The following is a 22,551-nucleotide window of genomic DNA, read 5'->3' as shown; positions in this document are numbered from 1 at the left end:
GAAAATCTCATGTGTCATGAAAGAACCAACAAATTCAGCCAAAGGAAGCTTTGTGAGATCCTTTGCCTCTTGAACCGACATTACTTTTGCTCCCCAACCTTTAGGTAGAGACCTATACATTTTCGGAGGTAGAATATATTTTTCCAAAATTTTTCAAAACATTTAAAATATTAATAAATCTAGTACACATATCACATACAGATTCATTTGCATCCATTTTAAATAGTTCATAATTATGAACTAATATGCTTTGTTTCTTTAACTTGATTCGTTCCCTCATAAGTTACTTCAAGAGTTTTTCGAAGAACACATGGATCCTTTGTTAAATTCATCATTACTTAGGGCACAATAAAACAATTTATAGCACTAGTATTAAAAGAACATTTTCATATCAAATTCATCCTCTATTAAGCTCCTCACTATTATTAACAATTTTTATTGAAACGTAAGGGCCTTTCCAAACATTTAACTAATAATCAATTGATTGCAAATAAATTCTCATTCTAGTTTTCCAATAAGTATAATTTGTTACATCAAAATAAGGAAGCCTAGAGATTGATTGTCCTTCACAAAACAGTTATTAACGTTATTAACATGTAGGTTTTCCATAAGCTCTAACAATAAAATTTCTATAAAAAATCTTTAGGAGCAACTCGTTCTAATACCAATCGTTGGATCGGTATGGCAACTTTACGGGTGAATAGGGTTTTAACCATAAAAGTATTTAAGGGATTAATTTTTCTAATTATGAAACATTTTTAAAAAAAAATAAATAGAAGAGGCTAATTTGAAATAACAATAAATAATTATGAAAAACTTAATACATGCAATAAATCACAATAACAATTTCGAGATTAGATAGGAAACTACAGGGGTTCGGCCAAACTCGACCTACTCCACTCCACTCACTCACCAAGCGCCTCTTGAAAATTTGAATAAACCTTTTTCAACTTTTTCATAGTATCAGAGCCCAATGCTACACCGCTCTTTTTACGAGATCAAGAACAAACTCAATCCTTTCTACGACTTGGCTAAGGATCAAATCGGTACAAGTATCTAAATTTTGTAAGAATACAAGAACTCTCTACAAAAATGATGATGAGAGGAATAAACATGATGAGAGGAATAAACTTGGAAGCTTGAAGAGAGTAGCCCTCTAAAGTTTGAAAATATAGGGGAAGAAGATGAGTTTAAATAGGGAAGAAAAGTGACAAAAATAGAATTTAATATGACCATTAAAATATTTTGTTATTTATTTTAGGGTAAAAGAGAGATGAAAGGTGGACTATTGAAGGTGGACCATCAATGCGAGAAATGGAGGGTAGACCCAAAAAAAAATTTCAAATATTCAAAAAATATATATATAATAATATAGTAATATAATATAAAATTAATAAAAATAATTTGAATTAAAATATATGATGTTTAAAATTATTCTATTCAAAGTTCTAAGTGTCATACTTTGATTCCGGTATCTTATGATTGAACTTCTTTGTTTTAGCTCTGATGTGAATGATTAAAAAAAAAAAAAGTCTGTCAAAGTGTGAACCATTCAAAATACTTATGCAACATCGGTCTTTGAGAATAGGTTGGTTGAGGTATTTTAGGGAGATGGAGAGATCAGTTATCTTTTTTTCAAAAGAAAAAAAAAAAAACAATTGATTATTTAACTCATTTTGTTTTATTTTATCACTTTTGTAAGTGTTGTTACATCATATACATCTAAAAACTTTCGTCCTTAAAAATATTTTAATCTTGGAATAACTTAGATCCTTATCTATCTAGAGAGGTTCATGGTCTAAAACGTGGTAGGACCAACTATGTTATATACTATATCAAGTTAGTCAATGGATATGTGACATATGTTATATACTACATAAAGGGACTGTGGTAGGGTTGACTTGTATGTCACTAGTTTGATCCGATCTAGAATATCGAAGGATCTGATGAAGCATGGACTTAGCTTGCCCTTTCATCCGAACCTTAGTATGTCTTTCATGAGGTCACCTTTAACAATGCCCTTTCACCTACCTCAAACTCCAATCCCCTATGCCTTTTGTTGGCGTAGTTCCTCTGTCTACTTGAGTCGTGTGCATCCTTGCTTTGATCCTTTGTACGACCTCATTGGTGGCTAGGACCAACTTGTTCCTATTAGCTTGCGTTCATCACTTCATACCAATTTACTAAGGACATGCACCGTTACCCATAAAGAGCATTGAATTATACTATGTCAATAGTTGCTAGAGAACTATTACTATAGGTGAATCCTATGAAGTACACCTTAGAAGTTTAACCACTTGAGAAATTCAACATGTAGGCACAAAACATTTCTTCTGATGTTTGACTCAAACATTCCGTCTGTTTGTTGTAGAAAAAGTACTAAAATTCAACTTGGAGAACTCACATTTTCTGAAGATTGCGTTAGAATTTAGATGTGAAGCGTGGGTTCCGATCCGACTCTATCAACATAAACATTTCATGCAATCAACAATATCTTTTCTATATAATTGTGCCCAATTGTCTACCACAAATATATGTCATATGACTTAATCCAAACTAACTAAACTTCACAAGCACCTAAATAACTTGTTGAAGGTTAAGCTTATTTAAACCTGCCAAAGCTCGTGTCAATGATCACCCAAACGATGGGGAGAGACCTCAAGCCAACACCTTGAGTGAAGGATGAACACAAAACTCTAAAGTAACTCGAGGTTACTCAGGAAGAACATCCAGACGAATGAAAAGAAGGGTCGATCAAAAATGTAAGGCACAACAATTTCAATGTGGACAAAGAGTACTAATCAAGTTGAGATCAGATCAATTTCAATTTCAAAGCAATAATAACCACGAATGGTGTGAAAATACTATGGACTAGTCGAAGTCATTCAAAAGGTCGAAAAAGCATCATGTATGATCTAATTGCTCCCATGGATGTGGACCAATCCGATTGTCTACGTCAGTAACTTGAAACATTACTATCTCGATCAAGAAAACACCAAGCACAATGAGACGACAATCTCATGCCACAAAGAAGAACTCAACAATTTCAATATGCACAAAGAGTTCTAATCAAGCTGAGATCAGATCAACTTTGCTTTCTAAGCAACAAAAACCACGAATGGTGCGGAAATACTATAGACTAACTGAAGTCATTCAAAAGGTCGTGAAGACATAATATAGGATCTAATTACTCCCATGGATGTGGACCAGTTCGGTTGTCTACGTCAGTAACTTGAAACGTTACTATCTCGATCAAGAAGACACCAAGCACAATGAGACGACACCCTCATGCCATGAAGAATAATTCCACCGTGAATGAAGTAGAAGAGATTCTGGCTAAGAAGACACGAAGAGTGGACAAACTTATAAGAAAATTTCAATAGTTTTTGATAGGTTGGAAGAGACTCCTTAATGCTGAGATCAATTGGAAATGCATCGAAAGACCTGAAGTCAGCCTCATTCTACGTCATTGAGTTCATGAAGATTTAGTTGACATAGGCGTCAACCAATTAAATGGGCGAGGATGTCACAGTCATGCTTGTCGAGAGCATGTTGCCTGTTGTCGCGTGTCGGATGTCCCGATCATGCTTCCAGGACATGTTGTTTATGGCTGCATGCCCATTCCAAACTCTTTTTACTCGTTTTCAAGTTAGTTAGGTAGTTGTTATTCTAGTTATTTTAATATGGGATGCATGATCATTCACCAAAATCATGTTTACACCTACCAAGACTAAAATGTCTCAAAATGTACTATAGGAAGATATGACTAGTTTTCAATTTTTCCACCTAGAGTTATATACTATCAAAATTGTGGTTCTTCCTTATTTGCTTTTAGCTTGTAACATTATTTTCTTAAAATCGATTTCCAAGTGCTTTCTAAAATTTTCTCTACATATTCTAAAAAAAAATGGTGTAGAGTGGGGCCAAAGGCTTGGGTTTAAGTCGCACATGCCAACCGCAACCCAAATTCTACCCAAATTCTAGTTAACTAACTACTTGAGGGTGAGAGTGTTGATTCTGACACTATGAAACAAACAAATGGAAGGTCATTCTAGGCATTAATGTTTTTGGTATTTTGGTTGCAGTTTGTTTTGTATCCCATACCTTGGTACTTGGTTTTGTATTAAAACACAAACGATGCTTTTGAATAGTACATGTATTTGTTCTCATCTTTTTAAATGTTTGGTTAATTTTAATATTTGCGAGAAAATTTATTGTACTTTCCGATGTCCTTACAATTCACATTGTGCTTTGAGAGAAAAAGGTCGAAACACAAGTGTACCACAAAGGGTTTGAAGATCATGTCAATTTATTAAGATATAATATTTAAATAATATATTATAATAATTAGTTATGAAACATAGATATAATATTTTTTCTTTCAGAAGTGTATTTTATTTTATTCTCAAGATTTAATTAGTTTATATTTTCCTTATTTTTATAGGTATTAGTTGGCAGTTTGCATCCTATTTTCGTTATGAGCATCAATGAATATTGCACTTTCGATCCCAATTCTATTTCCACCAGCGGGTTAAAGAACGGATCAAACCCAACCCCAACCCGTTAGCATTTTTCATTTTCTCAGGTTGTTTTTGAAGGAACAGCTCTTCCATTGTTACTCCCTACCAGATACGAGAACCTACGGACTCAACTCGCCTAACTGCTAACCACACAAGTTCCTCTAAGAAATTTTATCTATTGAACGCAAATACAACTTTACAATCATTATTTAACTCAGAGAATCAAAACAGGACTACCATTTATTCCATTCGAAACTAGGATGTCTATGAATACAAATGTTGAACTCCTCAAATTATTTCGTGTATATACAGATATTTGATCAAAGAAGTAAGGTCCTAATTCCATAAAGGGAGTGGGGAGGGCACAGATGACTTTATTTTGCAAAATGGACGAGAAGGACTGCATCTTTAATCTTTATATACCATTCATGTCACTCTAATTATCGACAATCAAGTTTTAGAATGAGCATCAAACTAATGGTCACAAACAAAAAAAAAAAAAAACTAAAATTATTTCAAAACATGATTTCAATATTTGATTTTATCCTTTTAAATACAATTTTCATTCCATAAGCATCTATTTTAAATAATTACAAGCATGTTAAAATATTAAAAAATGATTATAACCATCTCAATCATATTATAAGCCATTAATTAACTATGACTAGTAACTAATCTACAATCTAGATGATCTATTCAAAACAGTAATCAAAACTTCAGTATTAATTTGTTTGTATTTACATTCAAAACCTTATTTTGAAAAAGGAAAAAAAAAAAAAAAAAAAAAAAAAGAAAAGAAAAGACCATGTTTATGTGCAAGGAAACAACAAGGCATTTTAAAGAAAAATAAAACAAATAGAACGGAGCAGCACGCCAAGCATTTGCTACCCACTTGCATTTCAGCCCCAAACACACACACACACATACACACTCTTTTTTAAAGGTACGAATTCAATAATTAATAATCTAAAAAAATCAATAATTAAACTTTAAATTAATTCATTTCTTGCAAAATTTTGGAAAATTTGTCAACTAGTAAATAATTTAAGATCCCAAATTCAATTACGAAAAATAGTGGGAAATTCAATTATGAAAATACTCAATTGCCCCTACATTTAGGTGAGTTTGACATTCTTTCTTCATTTAAACATTTTAAATTAAAATTCATATGCAGAACTCACAATGCAAGCTTATACTACATGAACACACATTCAAAATCAAATCAATTATCCTTCAAACAATTCAATACGAAAACAATAACAAATTCAAGATGTAAAAAATATATAATTTTAAAGGTTTAGAAAGAAGTAGAATAATGTTAAACCATATCATCATTTCATACCTAAGGTCCTGCGCATTTCAATTCCTAAGTTGGTGCAGCCAAAAAGCAAAAGTCGAAAAAACAGAGGAATTGGCATAGAAGTTCATCAAAGGTTAAGGTTGTTTAGCAGACAGTTTGTTGGGGCACACACAGCACATGACTTAACTACCTCTCTACACTCTATGCCTCAATCCCAATTCCACCCTCTTCTTAGATATTAGATCTTCCATCTTCCCTCCACTCTTCTCCTCTTATAATCTTCAATCATTCAATTCCCAAACTCAAAACTTCAATATTCCAATTAACACCTAAATTCAATCCCCCCCATCATTCCAAGGTATACCTAATTCCTTTCCAGTTTTGGGCAAATTTCAACGCTTTTTACTTTCTAAACATTTAAAGATACTTCCATCCTAATGCTTCTTCGCCTAATCGCATTTACTTCAAATTTAATTCAATTTGTAGGCATTCCCCCTTTTGTGTTTCTCTCCTCACTCAACCAATTCAGAACAATTTTCAACCATCTTAAACATCCTCCTCCATCTCTCCTCCATATGATATGTTCAAACATCCCACCACAACCCAGAAGCTGTTTTAATTGCTTCCTAAATCATGCACGCATGCACAAGTGATCAGATCATCCCCCAATACTATGCTCTATCTATCTATGTATATAAATAAATTCTGAGTATCCATTGCAGAAACATATATGCAAGCAATGTGTATGTGTAGTTTGTGATTTTGGTTGTGGCTGAATGTTTTTAGGTTCCAAACAGGAAGCAGGAAGGCAGAAAAATGAGGGGAAAGCCAATGACTGGTAAACTCACCTTGTTTCTTTGTTTTGCGAGCTTTCTTGCTGGCTCGCTCTTCACTGCCCGCACCAGTATTCATACTAGAGACCCTCAGTTTCTCAACCATCTCGAAAATCTTGAAGCTGTACAAGATTGTGACCACAAACGAGTTAGTTTTCCTAATTTGTACTTGTATTACACAATGCAAAATCGTAACGTAATGTGATTCTTTCAATTTTTGTTTTTCGGCAGAAATTAGTAGAATCAAGTGATCAGGACATTATGGTGGAAGTTACTAAAACACATCAATCTCTTCAGTAAGGCCAATCGATCTTACCGAAATTTTTTCTGTTCTGTTCCATTCTCTTCCTCTTTGTGGTTGTGTTGTGAAGCTTTATTTCACCAGATCTCTGGAGAAAACGTTCGAAAATTGGGAGATGGAAATGGCTCTATCTCGAACGAACGGGAGAAATCAAAGAACTCCGCCGGAGAAGGCGTTCGTGGTGATCGGAATCAACACGGCTTTCAGCAGCAAGAAACGCCGAGACTCGATTCGAGAGACATGGATGCCTCGAGGTCCGTAAAAACCAAAACCCTAACTCAAATACGAAACTCACACAGAAATCGGCATCAGATTGAGCAATTGATAACCGGCGCAGGAGACTCGCTGAAGAAACTAGAGAAAGAGAAGGGGATAGTGATCCGATTCGTCATAGGAAAGAGTGGAAGACCTGGTGGAGCATTGGACAGAGCCATAGACGAGGAGGAGGAGGTGCACGGTGACTTTCTGCGGCTGAGACATGTGGAAGATTACCATCAACTATCGACGAAGACACGGCTGTATTTCACCACCGCCGCGTCGCTGTGGGCGGCGGAGTTCTACGTCAAGGTTGACGACGATGTTCATGTGAATTTGGGTAAGTAAAAAAAAAAAAAAAAAAAAAAAAAAAAAAAAAAAAAAAAAAAAAAAAAAAAGTCGTCGACTTCCTAACGACCTAAAATTACAAATTTAATATTCTAAATAACTTAAAAAAATTACAAATTTATGAAATACTTTTCAAATTTAAAAAATCAATATTAAATATAAACTTGAAAATTGAAAATTGAAAATGGCGGTTTTGTGCGTAGGTGCGTTGGTGTCGGCCCTCGAACGGCATCGGTCCAAGCCCAGGATTTACATGGGCTGCATGAAGTCAGGCCCAGTTCTCTTTCAAAAGTGAGTTACTATTATTTACATCAAATATATATATATATATATATATATATATATATATATTTTTTTTTTTTTTTTTTTTTTTTTTTACTTAATGAAAACTTAAAAAAAGTTAAATTAGGGGAGTGGATTAATATATGGAAGATAATGGAAATGAACAGGGGACTAAAGTATCACGAGCCCGAGTATTGGAAATTCGGAGAAGAAGGGAACGAGTATTTCCGGCATGCCACTGGTCAAATCTACGTCATTTCTAAAGACCTTGCTGCTTACATTTCCCTTAATTTGTAAGTCAATTCAATCTCAGGTTCCGTTTTTTTGTTTTCATGCTAACACCAATTTTATTTTATTTTCGGGTTAGTCCAATATTACATAGGTATGCGAATGAAGACGTGTCGTTGGGAGCTTGGTTCATTGGGTTAGAAGTGGAACACGTGGATGATCGTTCCATGTGTTGCGGGACACCTCCAGGTAAGACGTTATATCTATCTACTTCAATCATAATATCAATCTAATTATGAGTTTGTTTGGGTGAATAGATTGCGAACCAAAATCGAATGGGGGGAATGTGTGCGTGGCAACTTTTGATTGGTCGTGTAGTGGGATTTGTGAATCGGTAGATAAAATGAAGGAGGTCCATAAGTTATGTGGAGAAGGCAATGCAGCTATTTGGAACGTTGACGTTTAATGTCATTGTTATCCGTTTTCACTCCATGCTTGTCCACTTATAATAACAACGATGAACTTCCCATTCAGAATGCCAAAGTCATCACTTTTGTACTTTGCATCAATCAATGAGCATCTATTTACTCTCGGATATATTTACTCTCTTTTCTTTTTGTTTATTATTTCTTGTTTTTGCTTCTTAATATTATTTTATTTTTATTCATTTCATATATATATATATATATATAAAAGCAAACTAAAATATTATTAACATTTGTTTATTAAAAATATTATTATGCATTAAATGAGTAATAACTCACCTAAATATTTTAAAAGTAATTTAATGATATTAAATTAAAATGCCTCAAATTGAAATGGTACCCGTCCTTCATTTTGCAATAAATGGGTGCAAATATGATGTATAATATATAAAATGGAATTTTTTAGATAATATCTAAATTATTCTTTTTTCTTTTATTAAAAATATTAAATATTAAATTTATTTTCTTAAACAATTTTCCAATTATCAAGTTTATGATCGATAGAACTATCAGTTGTGTTTTAGACCTAATTATGCTGATCATAATGCTGAGATGGTCACTATTCCTACCGTATGTCCAACAACAACTCCAGAGAATGCTAGCCTAACCAAGAAAAAGGAGCCTAGAAGGTGTGTGAACCGACTGGTGGGGCGATGATTGCACATGAGGATCGTGTGTAGAATAGTAAATACAGAATCAATTACCGGCTTAGGATAGTTGCCCAAAGGAATACAAACCGGAAGATTAGGTCTCATTTATAATTGTATGTGTTTGCATCTAACCCCAGAGTATTTTTCAAAATACTCAAGCCACGTGCTACTTTTATTTCATATTAAAGCAAAACACTCAAGTACAACTAACGACGACATCACAAATCGAGACCATGACACATTCATAGAATATTTGTATTTATTTCCCTAGACTTCGGTAAGGATAGGTTTTTTTTTTTAATGTTTATTTATTATTTAGTATTTTGTTACATTGTTTTAAAAATATTTCGAACACGTAAGTCCATGGTAATATTTTAAGATAAAGTTTCAAATTATTATTTTTGCACAAAATGATTCCGTCATGTACACAGTAGTAACGACTTTAAAATATAAAAAATCTAGGGTGGTTACAAATATAAAAACACATAGTTAACTGCCATAAAATATGTGTTATTCATGCAGTATACAATCTCATCTAATAAGCTTATAGGTATCTCAAGAATGAGTTCACCCATAGTTTTAAGCCCAACTTGATTCTAAGGTCGATTCTAAATTCTAAATAGTATTAAGGTATCATTTCTAATGAATCCCGCAATAATCTCTATTTTAATTTTAAAATGTTTTTTTTTTTTTTTTGGAAAAGTTATTTAATATCTATCCAACTTAAATTTATGCAAAACTAAATCATTATTGAAAATAATTATAGCGTAGGATATTTTTAGATTTTTTTTTTTTTTTTTTTTTTTAGCATAGGATATTTTTTAGTAAAATTGGTAGAAGATGACAAATTTAGAAAATTTTTGTGAGATCAAAAATTTGTTGGAGAGAGGAATTAAATATTTTTGTATAAGCATGTAAAATCCAACTTTAACTGGAAGTTCTAAAGAGAAAGATAGGTACAGGGCGAAGTTGAGGAGGCTGATCACGAGGGGTGGATTGAAGAATTGAAGAAGGGAACAAGTGAAAAAAGAAAAGAAAAAAAAAAAAAAAAGTGTTCTAAAAAAGTGAGTTTGAATAAGTTTGCATTTTGAGCTGTAAAATTTAGAGAGAGTAGTAGAAGAAATTGGAGGAGAAGTGTCGAGAAGATGCAGGAGAATCCTCAATCAAATCCTGAAAGTGCAAGAATGCTCTAGAACCCCCAAGAACAATGCCCAAATACATCCCTCTTTCCCTCTCTTCCACTTATAAATAAATTACTCTTTCATCATCCATCCTCCAACACCACCCAAAATGGAAATATCCAAAGCAAAGAAACCAGCACTTCTGATGTTCACTCTTCTTCTCCTGACCTCATCCACAGCCTCTCTGCTTCCATTCTTCGACCCATTTGGGATTCTGGAGCAAACCCCTTTTAGCTTCCAAAACCAAAACAGAGATGCTCTGCAGCACGCACTCCAGCCCACCAGAGTGGACTGGAAGGAGACGCCGGAGAGCCACGTGATCATGCTGGATGTGCCTGGGCTTAGCAAGGACGAGGTGAAGATCGAGTTGGACGACGAAAACAGGGTCATCAAAGTGATGGGAGAGAGGAAAAGAGAGGAGGAAAAACAGAGCGATCACGATCACTGGCACCGAGTCGAGAGAAGTTATGGCAAATTCTGGAGGCAGTTTGGGCTGCCCAGAAATGTGGATATGGAGTCTGTTAGAGCTCGGCTGGAGAATGGGGTTCTCACGGTGACGTTGTCCAAGGTCTCCCCGGAGAAGGTTAAGGATCCCAAGGTTGTCAGCATTGAAGAACCGCGGGCGGAGCAGGGGAAGTTGGGCGGGGCCAAGCAAGAGCTTTGAGAACTCAAATTTGTTTTCTTTAGTTATGTGTGATGTTTTGAGTTGAAAGTTTGAATGCAGTGTCGTGCGTGTAAAATAAAGAACCAAGTTTGTGTTATGCAAATATATATTAAAACAACCAAAACAAGGAAAGTAACAATTTGAGGGAAAAATCTTTATAAAAAAAACAAAAAAAATTTGACGTCCAAGTGATCACTTGGACTTCCTACCCAGCTACGAGGGCAAGAATCAACCTTACAGTGTCCAGTCTAGCCACAGGCGCGAAAACCTTCTCAAAATCAACTTCTTGTCGTTGCACGTATCCCTTCACCACGAGTTTTGCTTTATGTTTGATGACATTTCGTTCACTTTTATTCTTCAACTTAAACACTCACTTCAAATTGATGAGCTTATGTTCGGGCGGTAAATTAGTCAGTGCCCACATCTTATTCTTCTCCTCGATGGCTTCAAGATATTTTTGCATAGCCTTTTACCACATTGTCTCATTTGCTACCTCACGATAAGTTGTTGGCTCCTCGTCCACGAGCAACACTAACTCGTCGAGATTCAATTCTTCTTCAAGTGTATCCGCATAAATTTCAGCAAGAGAATCAAGATAATGAAACATCTTTGGTACACCCTCTGTTGTGGATCCTCGTATGCTCTCACCTAAGCTCTCTTGTTCTAGAGAATTCATCACGTCTTTCGGTGTCACCGGTGATGACATGTGTGGACTTGTTGGTGTCATTGTCGGTGCACTTTCAAAGTTTGTTGGTGTCCCTCTTCTTCCTGAGGTAGTGAACTCTGTAACAGTCTGCTTGTGATTGCCAACGCTGCACCAATCCCACTTCTTCTCTTATACGAATACGATATCTCTATTTTCATGAATTTTCTCATGTTGTGGCATCATACAACATGTGTGCCTTATGCCTTATTCTCACCTCTACGCCAAAGTACACCATCTTTTGGCTTATGTCATCAAGCTTTTTGCTATGTGGTTTTGCAGTCTTAACATGTGTTGTACAATCGAAGAATTTTAGGTACTCGAAGTAAGTTCTCTTGTCGAACCATGCCTCGTAGGAGGTGCGAGTGTCCAAAATGCTTTTTGTCGAACCATGCCTCGTAGGAGGTGCGAGTTCTCTTGTCGAACCATGCCTCATAGGGAATTTATGCTTTTTGTATGTTTTCGTGCATCAAAATGCTTATCCGCTATAAATATTATAGATTCGTACACTGTGATTTTACGATGTGGTATTGTGTACACCATACTACTGTGTGCATTTTCTTCCCTTTGAGGCATTCTGACAGTATGAGTGTATGCTAGTTCAAGGCCAAGTTCAAGGGGTATGTATACGAGCCTGCCTTGGACCCATGTGCGCGTATTAGGGCCGTGTGTAAAAAAGTACTAGACATCCAATTCTTGCCATACTCGAAGTTGAGAACAAGGCAATGTCATCATGTTTTATAAAAGGATAGACTGCATTTCGTGACTTCAGTAGTAGGATTGCTTACTCAATATTTCTTAAAATTCTAAAGTTACATGCTACTCTTATTTTTCAAGTAAATATAAAGTACCTTTGTACGAATGACGTCGTTGGGTGATGGCCATTAGGCTAAAGCTAGACTAGATGCATTCATGTTGTTTGTAGCCTTTAGGTTAACTCAGACATTGCTTTATTTACTTTAAATTCACGTTATTTATTTTATGCTATATTATTTTTAAAAACTTTAGTACAAACGTTTGAGTCCATAGCATCATTTATGAAATATTTTAAATAAATCTTTTTTTTTTTTTTTCTCTTTTTAATAGTCATGTCAAAGATTGGTGGAGAAAAAGAAAAGAATGAGGTGCTAGCAGAAAGGAAAGGAATCACCATTTAAGCATGCTACCTTGGGGGTTGTCATCCGAAAAGAAACTACTACGATCAGGAGCTACTCGTGTTAGCTTGGTGAAGTCGCTCCACACCAGGATCGAAAAGGATAACATAACGAGGCATAGAATAAAGAGTTGACCAATTCGTTTTAAAACTTGTCCAAACCCTGACGGTACAAATTACTGATGGTGTTAATATAACACATGCGGAAGCAATTTGGATCTTAGGCACTCTTAGAATATCAATTATAGTAAATAACTAGCATGTTTATAAGTATTAAAACTCGAGGTGTTTGAGTACTAATCTTTTGTAGTTTAAATTCCTTTTCCCTCACGAACCGATTTCGAACCACCACTAGTGTCTTCTTCACTATTCTCCGACCTTAGAACGGGATTGTGGAATCCGGTGAGTGACTAAACTTAGAAGGGATTTAGTATATATGAAGAGAGAGTTTGTGAGAGTTTTCCTCGAGGTTTTTTCAAGGAAGAAGTTCCATGTACCTCGATCACTCTATTTATAGAGTCATATTTGCATGTTCATGCAAATTTAAGATCACCAAATTTTGACACTCAAATGTTTGGGATTACCCGGCAAGCATGTAAGTTTGAGTTAACCAAAATTTGACACTCAAAATTCCACTTAAATTTGTGGGTTTTATTTGACAAACATGCAACTTTGGTTGAACCAAATTTTGACACCTCAAAATTCCACTAACTCAAACGTGGATTTTTCCATTAAATAAAGCCAATATTCTGACTTTCTTCGTTTTAATTCAACAATTAATTTCAAATTAGAGTAATATTAAATGATTAATTAAACTATTTAATTAATATTTAATATTAATTTAAATGTCAATTCCAATCAATTTCACACCTATTTGATTAAAATATTTAAATTTTATTTAAATATCTCAGATTGTTTCTTTTTGTTTAATTTGTAAATAAAACAAAAATGTGGTTAAATATATCGTATATATGTAACGCATATTCCCTAATTTGAATTCGAACTCACTCGTCACACTGATCTATGGTTTAGTCTGATATGAGCTAGCAGAGGGACCTAATGGACCTATAGATCATGGGCTCCAACGATCCAAGATTAACCGGTTAAACTTAAACCAACATTCGTTAACTACTAGAACACTCCACTATAGCCTTAGTTGCACTCCCCTCACTATAGATATATTTCGGTCCATTTGATATAACCATGATTAGTAAGTCCATCCTTCATAGGTTGTTCGTAACTAGAGCTAGGTCAATTTACCGTTTTACCCCTGAAGTTACTTCTTGTTCCTTATGTCCCACCGATCCTCTAACGAACAATTGGTTTGTGGTCCAACCAGTAAACCGAATCCCTCTCAGGCGAATGAGAGGGTGGGGCCCCTTGTTCAAGACTTGGAGTCAGTACTTAAGGAAACTACCTCTCTTCTATCCCTAATAGTGGGTAGGAGCGAATTCTATCTTGCACCCCACGTCCCCAGCCATTCACCCAGTCTTACCCCTGAAATGGGAGGCCTATTGAGTCGGCGAACTCGAGCCACTCTCACCCATGCAAATCAAAGGATAATTTCGAATAAATAGGAGTTCATGGTTAGCTGAGGATTAAGATTGAGTTACCTAGGTCATCGAATGAAAAGACAATCAGTCTCAACAGTAAACGACATTATAAAGTGAGAGTGATTTTCTTCATGGTCTGATCTTATGCAATACTCATTGCATAGGACGCCCCCACTCACATGTCTCCGCATGTACAATTTAGTGATCACATTGTTTATGTCATATACAAAAGTGGGCCGCATCCATAGTGTCCCCAAAATAAGGTACTCAGCCTTATCCCTGTACTATAGATCATTTTGACTATATACTTGAACTTGATCCACTCTTATGTCTCTACATATAGTTCAAGTAATCATACTATAGTCAGAGTGTTCTTAGTTTATTGGATTTAGATTAATAATCGTAAAATTCACTTTATTCAATAACAATCTTTACTGAATAAACATCAATAATATCTTTATTGAAAATAGAATATGTTTTTGTTTACAAACTATGAGTTTTAGGACATAAAACCCAACAAATGGTATCAACTCGAACAAAGAGAGAAGGTTGAAGAGAACTAGCAAGCCTTAGATGGGTTAATGAATGAAAAGAACAAATAAAACCCTCACAAAACACTTTAGATTTTTGCATGATTCTGAGCCCACAAATAGATTATTTGTTACGTGTATTTTGTAAGCTTTAACTTAATTTAATATAAATGTATATAGGCATGTTCTTTGTGTTTTTAATGTCATCAAACCCGTTCGGTTTTCAAAAACGAAAAATTTTACCACATTTTTAACTTATCTCTTTACCGTCTTCATGATAGTGTTAGGATCGCACAACAACGCACACGCTCGATCTAGATGAACACAAAGAATAAGATAGAGAAAAGTGCAAGGAGAACTCTGACTAAAAGAATTTGTTTTTATTGATAACTTCACGTATGTACAGTAATAGAGAATTACAGAGAAGTGTGAGATGTTCTCACACTTCTCGTACGTGATATATATATATATATATATAGTTCAGTTTACTATATATAGCTTTACCAAATTTAACCATCTACTATATCATTTAATTATCTACTATATATAGCTATTTACCAAATATATATAACAGTTGACCAAGCTATAAATAAGCATCCGGCTCCATGATAGTTCGTGTTTCAAAACATTTTTTAGAAAGATAGTCGTCCCAATATATATGAATACATGTATGTGTATATGTGTATATATATATATATATATATATTGGGTTGTGTAAAATGAAGGATTAGTTGATGATACGTAGGAAGTTGGAATTGTTGACATTCTTTGCGTCAATTTTAATTCCATTTTTCATCATCATTATGTATCCTCCTCGATTCCGTTGTTGGGTTGAAGCTCTCATATTTACGTCATTCAAATTTTCAACCATTCCTTCCTTTTATCATATTCTTTCATCCTCTAAATTTCTCACAATTTAAATGGAAAAACAACTTCATCATCTTACGTTTCTAATCTACTTCCTGCCCTTTCCACACCACCAATCCTATTCTAATATCACTCCATCCCTTACAAACTTTAATCCAATTTTGAGCCAATTCGATTTCATTTTTTAAGTTATGGACTACAGATAGATTAGTAACTGTTTATATACGTCGTAGAGTTTAAATATTCATTAGTGCGATCATTTGAATCCCCTACAACATGATCACATGACCAATACGAGTAGTTTTAGCATGCATGCTTTCTCTTCACTTGCATACATCACCTAATATAGAATTGATTCAAGTAAAACATGTTTAACTATGAAGTTCATCCACTAATTTAGGGAATGATCATGAGTTTATAATCAAATAATATTAGGTCTTTTGGAAAGCCCAAAGCAAAGCCATGAGAGCTTATGATCATATCATTGTGGAGAGTCGTGTTCATCTAACACATTTTTTCTTAGTCATTTTATCTTCAGGATTACTCTCATTCAGATGTGTTTATCATGATTGTTATACACCATAAATCAAATCATAGCATCCACACTTTTAATCTGTATGAGATGAGGTTTTATTTGTTCGTTGCTATATAAGAAGACACCGATCGAGAAGTTCTGGGTAACAAGTTTTAAAAAATCAAAGAACGTGCATCATGTTGGTACAAGAAGTAGCTTTTCTCTTAGTCGTATCTTCAAAATCATTGTCATTCAGATATAGTTTCGATTCATTTATGTACCTCAATAAATATCACGTAAACTAAGATGGGTCACGTCAAATGGATGTGTAAACGCGTAGGGAGAGTTGACAAAAAGGAGGAAGGCGAGGGCACGAGCGAGGAAGGGACGGCGGGAGAGATAAGGCGTAGAATTGAATCAAAGAGTGGCAAAATCGAGGTCATAAGCTGAAGGGTATGTCACATGCGAGAGGGCTAAACCCTAGCCACTTCAATATTATTGCTCCCTCCTTTCACTGCCCTTTTCTCCGTTACATTTTTAATAAATGAATTATTATTAAAACTATATATTAAAATAATGCGGAATATTCCAATTTCATATTATATAATAATACCAACATTGCTTTGGGAGTAATCTAATATCCTTTTATTTTATTATTCTCATTATTTTCCTCTCTCGGGATCGTTTATTCATATTTTTAATTCCAAATTGCAAACCCTAATATTAATATATACTTTAAATCAATCCCAACTCTCAACCCGGCGCGTGTGTCTACTCTCTGTCATTTACATTTTGCTTCATATGCCCTTCTCCTTCAGTTTTCTTGTGTCACAGATTACCTCCGAATTTATGTCCCAAACATAAAACCCATTTATAAATTTGCAAACCCAAAATTTTAAGCCGGCTCGTGTGTACTCTCGATGTATTGTTTTTCAGTTATTATAACGACCCATGTTCAAGATTGAGATAAGGATTCAAAATCCAGATTTGGCAGCTAATGATTCCGATACTTCCCTACATCTCCTACGACATGATCACATTATCTACTTCTTACCTCTTAAGAATAAAGACTATCCCCACCGACCAACATCAGTCCTTCTAACATGCTTTGTCTTTACTTAGATGCATTCCAGGAAAATTCCTACAAAATCACCCAACAAAGAAAAGCATGTATTGAGCCACTGAAAAAGCACCTAGTTGATATCTTTAGGATCACTCTCATTCAAATATGGTTTCAATTCATTCATATACGTCTCATTTACGCAGATGTCACATGAATCTTATCACTTCCTTCGCTTTCTAATCCATGTGAAATTTTGGTCACCCCCGACCCGACTAATTGAATTATAATTAAGTTAACGGGTAGTTAATTAAAAGGTTTGGAGACACACGCTCCAAAAGTGGAGGTGGTGAAGAGATATGACATAAAATAGAGTTGGTTGTGTAGTAAACTACAGCTAGCAAATGAGAAAAACCATCCCCTCATTCCTTATGCTTCCTTTTTACGATAACTTTAACCATCTCCGCCGCCGTAGTCTCCGCCCGTCAACGCCTCTCTTTTCCATTATAACCTCTCCTCTTTTGACTCTCCTTCCATATTTATACCCTTTCATCATCTTCTTCTACAATCTCTCCAACCCTATATTTCAATCCAACCATACTTATCATTACGCCACCTAAATGGCCTCCTCGGGCGGTACCGGCGTTCCTCCAGGCTTTCGGTTCCATCCTACCGATGAAGAGCTACTTCACTACTACTTGAAGAAGAAGGTCTCGTTTCAAAAGTTTGACATGGACGTCGTCCGTGAGGTCGACTTGAACAAGATCGAACCATGGGACTTGCAAGGTAATAACTACATGTCTTAAAATTTTGAGACGAGAGATTCAAATCTTCTAATTTTCTAAGACGTTAATCGAGCGAATGAAAATTACGAGAAGGTGACATTTTTTTTCTTTTCTTTTTAGTATATTTATGATGGTATTAATTCTTGGCAGCAACGTAACGAAACTGCTGCTGCAGCTCACGAGTTCATTTTTTTAACTCAATTTTCATTAATTGAAAATTATATTGGCTATATCCTAATAATTTCCTTGTAATTTGTGCATCTCAAATCTTCCCATTTACCTATGCATTTTTTTTTTACTTTTTTTTTTTTTGACTTCTTTCGAAAAAGAACTCGATCTCGATCAAATTCGAGATATGAACTTACAATTCTCGGTTTACATTAAAGAAAAGTTTGACCAAATTATGGTGTTAAAGTATACGAGTGTTGAATTTGGATATTGGTATGAACAGAGAAATGCAGAATAGGGTCGACGCCACAAAACGAATGGTATTTTTTCAGCCATAAGGATAGGAAGTACCCAACAGGATCGAGAACGAATAGAGCGACGAATGCTGGGTTTTGGAAGGCGACTGGACGAGACAAGTGCATTAGGAATTCTTATAAGAAGATTGGAATGCGCAAAACCCTAGTGTTCTATCGTGGGCGAGCTCCTCATGGCCAAAAAACTGATTGGATCATGCATGAATATCGTCTCGAAGATGCTGATGACCCTCACTCCAATAACTCTGTGAGTACCCGTAACGCTCTCTTGATTCTTTGTTGTAATTATTATCGAGAGTCACTTACGTAGGGTGTACATGTGGCAGGAGGACGGGTGGGTGGTTTGTAGGGTTTTCAAGAAGAAGAATCTTTTCAAAGTAACAAGAGAAGGGGAAGGAGGGTCAAGTGCCAACTCCGCCGACCACCACCTAAACAACGCACACTCATCAGCCTCCATCGCTACATCACGCACCTTCATGCACAACCAACTACGCCAACCACAACAAAACTACGCCCCACACCCCACATTCGAGCTCAACAAATCCGACCTAGCCCTACACTACATGCCAACCACAGCCCCATCATCCCATTTCTCCCATCCCCTCTTTCACCCCAACATTTCCACCCTCAACCACAAGCCCCTCGGCAGCGCAGCCGCTGCTTACGACTACCCGTCGCTGTCCTCGCTGCCACCCGACACGCCGCTGATGGTCAAGCAATTGATGTCAAACCCAGAGACCGACCAACCGGGTGATGGGATGACCGAGCCATGGGCCATGTTGGATCGGCTCGTTACATCCCATTTAGGGAATGAGGATTCGTCTAAGGATGTGAGGTTCGAGGATGAAAATGGGTCGTCGTCGGTGAGCCAAATCAATCAGCTTTCGCTTCGAGGGGAGATGGACTTTTGGGGGTACGCTAAGTAAGTGAAAAATGTTGTTGATTTATGTATGGGTATGTATATGTGATGATATGAATTGGAACAATATAGAAGAAGACATGCATGTAGGTGGGATGGATTTTTATTTGTTGCGTTTGATTTTAGGTTTGATTGATTGTGCAAAATTGTTGGTTCAACATTTTCAATAATATTATTTGCGTCTCTGGCTGTAATTGTAACATCGAAATGCATAGCGAGAGATTATGAGAGCATTCTTCCCAACACTTTTTGTTTCATAATATGTTCTTAGTTTTAATTTCTTATATCATTTTAAGTTGTTCATTCATTTAGATCGAACTAATTTAAGTAACAACTCATGTCGAGGATTCAGATTCCGAATTCTGAGTGTGGGGCATTATAAATGGTATTAAAACGATACCTCCCACAAAGATGTGGTTCGGGGATGAACCAAGGCAGAAAGTGGTGGGCGTGTGACGCTTGAGTAAAAGAGGGGTACATGAATGAACAAAGACCACATCTGAATGAGAACGACTTGAAAAAAATGAAAATTACTACCTATATCGTCACCAAGGTGCAAGTCCTTTTCGGTGGCTCTTATAGGAACTTGATAATTAAATGTGTTTTTCTTAGAGCAATTCTAAGTTGGGTGACTGCATGTGAGTGGGGACAAACCATATTGGAAAGACTTGTATTGGTTCGTGGGGATAATGAAAATAAAATGTCGAAGTTACATACATATATAAATTAAATTTTACTAAAAGTAATTTTGTTTACAAATGGTTTACACGGAGACTCTAATACAAAGACAAGAATCAACATATAGGAGACAAAAATACATGAAAATCAAAACATGACTTGAATCTATTGTTCTCCTATAGTCACAAGGCTCCCCATTTCTCTAGCCATCGACTCGTTGCATTGCGATCCATGTGAAAAAGGAAAGTAATATGAGCACGTATAAAAATATTCAGTAATTAACTCACTTGTAGGTTCTAAATTGATTCTTTTTTATGCTAGAAACAACATAACTAGGTCGTCAGCTATCTGAAATTAACTTCTAATTCTTTGTCACGGTCTGATTTTCGAGACTTCAAATCTCGGACCATGACTAAAAGACAAGTCAAAAGCAACGGTAATTTTAAATCAAATTAAAACACATTAAAAGAAAAATGAAATGTAATTACAAGATGATGTTATTCAAGTTTATTACAAATTGTGGTTCAGGATATAATTACAAAACGAAATATAAAAGACTCAAAATATAAAGATGAACTCACGCTATGGGACAAATCCCTATGTGACTATGCAACTCTCGGATACTCCCCCACCGTGACCGGTAGTTTGTGAACACCTAAAGAAAAAAAGAAAAAAAAAAGGAAAAGGGGTGAGTGTAAAAATACTTAGTAAGCAATATCTACTTGTAAACTCTCGTTGCATCCTTAACCTAATAAGTTACCACAAGTATTTCCTGTTAGGCTTATGGAGCCTGATACTTATTTATTAGCTTGGTCAATGGTTATATCCGGTAAAACTATATTTAGTAAAGCTATATATAGTAAAGCTATATATGGTAAAGCTATATCCGGTAAAGCTATATATGGTAAATAGCTATATATAGTAGATGGCTAAATCTGGTAAAGCTATATATAGTAAACTATACCATATATATCTGGTCCGGTACAGCTTTGAAAACGTACTTTTCTATTCTCTGTACTCTCTCTTGTTGTACATACCTGAAGTCATCAATACAAAATTCTTTTAGCCAGAGTTCTCCTTGCAACTTTTCTCTATCCTTTTTCTTTGTGTTCATCTAGATCGAGCGTGTGCGTTGTTGTGCGATCCTAACAACTGGTATCGATCCTAACAACTGGTATTAGAGCCAGGCGGAAGTCAGAGCCAGGCGGAAGTCAGAGCTAGGCGGAAGTCAGAGCAAGGCGAAATTCACCACGATCTGTGAAGATGAAAAGTTCAAAGATTGGAATTGAGAAGTTCGATGGATCCGATTTCGGTTTCTGGAAGATGCAGATTGAAGATTATCTGTACCAGAAAGATCTTCACGAACCTCTGTTGGGGGTGAAGCCAGATACCATGACCACGAAACAGTGGAAGCTCAAGGATCGAGAAGCCTTGGGGCTGATCCAGTTGACGCTATCCAGAAACGTGGCGTTCAACATTATCAAGGAGAAGACAACGTCAGGTCTGTTGAAGACGCTGTCGAATATGTACGAAAAACCGTCGGCTATGAACAAGGTGTATTTGATGCGGAAATTGTTATGAGTCCTTGTGAGAACTTCGTTATGAGCAAACATAAACGAGTTAGATTCACAAAAACTGTTAAAGGATTGAAGAAAAGTACCGGAAGAAGCGTCGCCCGGAAGCGTCGCTGAAGCTCCAGAGGGGATTGCGTCGTCCGGAAGCGTCGCTAAAGCTCCAGAGGGGGTTGCGTCGACCGGAAGCGTCGCTGAAGCTCCAGAGGGGGTTGCGTCGACCGGAAGCGTCGCTGAAGCTCCAGAGGGGTTGCGTCGACCGGAAGCGTCGCTGAAGCTCTAGAGGGGGTTGCGTCGTCCGGAAGCGTCGCTGAAGCTCCAGAGGGGGTTGCGTCGTCCGGAAGCGTCGCTGAAGCTCCAGAGGGGGTTGCGTCGTCCGGAAGCGTCGCTGAAGCTCCAGAGGGGGTTGCGTCGTCTGGAAGCGTCGCTGAAGCTCCAGAGGGGGTTGCGTCGTCTGGAAGCGTCGCTGAAGCTCCAGAGGGGGTTGCGTCGTCCGGAAGCGTCGCTCAAGCTCCAGAGGGGGTTGCGTCGTCCGGAAGCGTCGCTGAAGCTCCAGAGGGGGTTGCGTCGTCCGGAAGCGTCGCTGAAGCTCCAGAGGGGGTTGCGTCGTCCGGAAGCGTCGCTGAAGCTCCAGAGGGGGTTGCGTCGTCTGGAAGCGTCGCTGAAGCTCCAGAGGGGGTTGCGTCGTC

At 36.4% G+C, this 22,551-nt stretch overlaps 3 protein-coding genes and 1 long non-coding RNA gene across 4 annotated transcripts; 3 read left to right on the top strand and 1 right to left on the bottom strand.

The window, feature by feature from the left end:
* Window positions 1-4,739: 4,739 nt before the first annotated feature.
* LOC111787973 (uncharacterized) lies at window positions 4,740-7,111 on the bottom strand. The gene is made up of 2 exons (XR_002814073.2): window positions 6,970-7,111; window positions 4,740-6,775 (listed from the first exon to the last, which is right to left on the bottom strand). It is a non-coding gene; the product is annotated as an uncharacterized LOC111787973 (long non-coding RNA).
* Window positions 6,372-8,664, top strand: LOC111787955 (Galactosyltransferase family protein). The gene is made up of 9 exons (XM_023668066.2): window positions 6,372-6,510; window positions 6,607-6,801; window positions 6,885-6,949; window positions 7,039-7,208; window positions 7,292-7,549; window positions 7,761-7,848; window positions 8,007-8,132; window positions 8,207-8,316; window positions 8,385-8,664. Exons 1-9 carry the CDS (start codon window positions 6,454-6,456, stop codon window positions 8,531-8,533), a joined length of 1,218 nt encoding a protein of 405 aa, XP_023523834.1. The 5' UTR covers window positions 6,372-6,453; the 3' UTR covers window positions 8,534-8,664.
* Window positions 8,665-10,412: 1,748 nt separating this feature from the next.
* Window positions 10,413-11,156, top strand: LOC111787970 (22.0 kDa class IV heat shock protein-like). The gene has a single exon (XM_023668087.2). The coding sequence runs from the start codon at window positions 10,493-10,495 to the stop codon at window positions 11,045-11,047; it is 555 nt and encodes a 184-aa protein (XP_023523855.2). The 5' UTR covers window positions 10,413-10,492; the 3' UTR covers window positions 11,048-11,156.
* Window positions 11,157-17,944: 6,788 nt separating this feature from the next.
* LOC111787959 (protein BEARSKIN2-like) lies at window positions 17,945-19,840 on the top strand. Its single transcript, XM_023668072.2, has 3 exons — window positions 17,945-18,213; window positions 18,664-18,941; window positions 19,021-19,840. Exons 1-3 carry the CDS (start codon window positions 18,048-18,050, stop codon window positions 19,618-19,620), a joined length of 1,044 nt encoding a protein of 347 aa, XP_023523840.2. The 5' UTR covers window positions 17,945-18,047; the 3' UTR covers window positions 19,621-19,840.
* The last annotated feature ends 2,711 nt before the right edge of the window (window positions 19,841-22,551 follow it).

This window comes from Cucurbita pepo, chromosome 2, assembly GCF_057944985.1.
Source record: "Cucurbita pepo subsp. pepo isolate OVF chromosome 2, ASM5794498v1, whole genome shotgun sequence".
Lineage (NCBI taxonomy): Eukaryota > Viridiplantae > Streptophyta > Magnoliopsida > Cucurbitales > Cucurbitaceae > Cucurbita > Cucurbita pepo.
Note: the sequence above shows the minus strand (reverse complement) of the source record. Positions and strands in the feature narration are given on the sequence as shown.

Coding starts and splice junctions, on each gene's coding strand:
- LOC111787955 (XM_023668066.2), top strand. CDS start 6,454: ATGCACGCATGCACAAGTGATCAGATCATCCCCCAATACTATGCTCTA. Junction 6,511..6,606: donor ACTATGCTCTATCTATCTAT/GTATATAAATAA, acceptor GAATGTTTTTAG/GTTCCAAACAGGAAGCAGGA. Junction 6,802..6,884: donor AAGATTGTGACCACAAACGA/GTTAGTTTTCCT, acceptor GTTTTTCGGCAG/AAATTAGTAGAATCAAGTGA.
- LOC111787970 (XM_023668087.2), top strand. CDS start 10,493: ATGGAAATATCCAAAGCAAAGAAACCAGCACTTCTGATGTTCACTCTT.
- LOC111787959 (XM_023668072.2), top strand. CDS start 18,048: ATGGCCTCCTCGGGCGGTACCGGCGTTCCTCCAGGCTTTCGGTTCCAT. Junction 18,214..18,663: donor CGAACCATGGGACTTGCAAG/GTAATAACTACA, acceptor TGGTATGAACAG/AGAAATGCAGAATAGGGTCG. Junction 18,942..19,020: donor ACCCTCACTCCAATAACTCT/GTGAGTACCCGT, acceptor TACATGTGGCAG/GAGGACGGGTGGGTGGTTTG.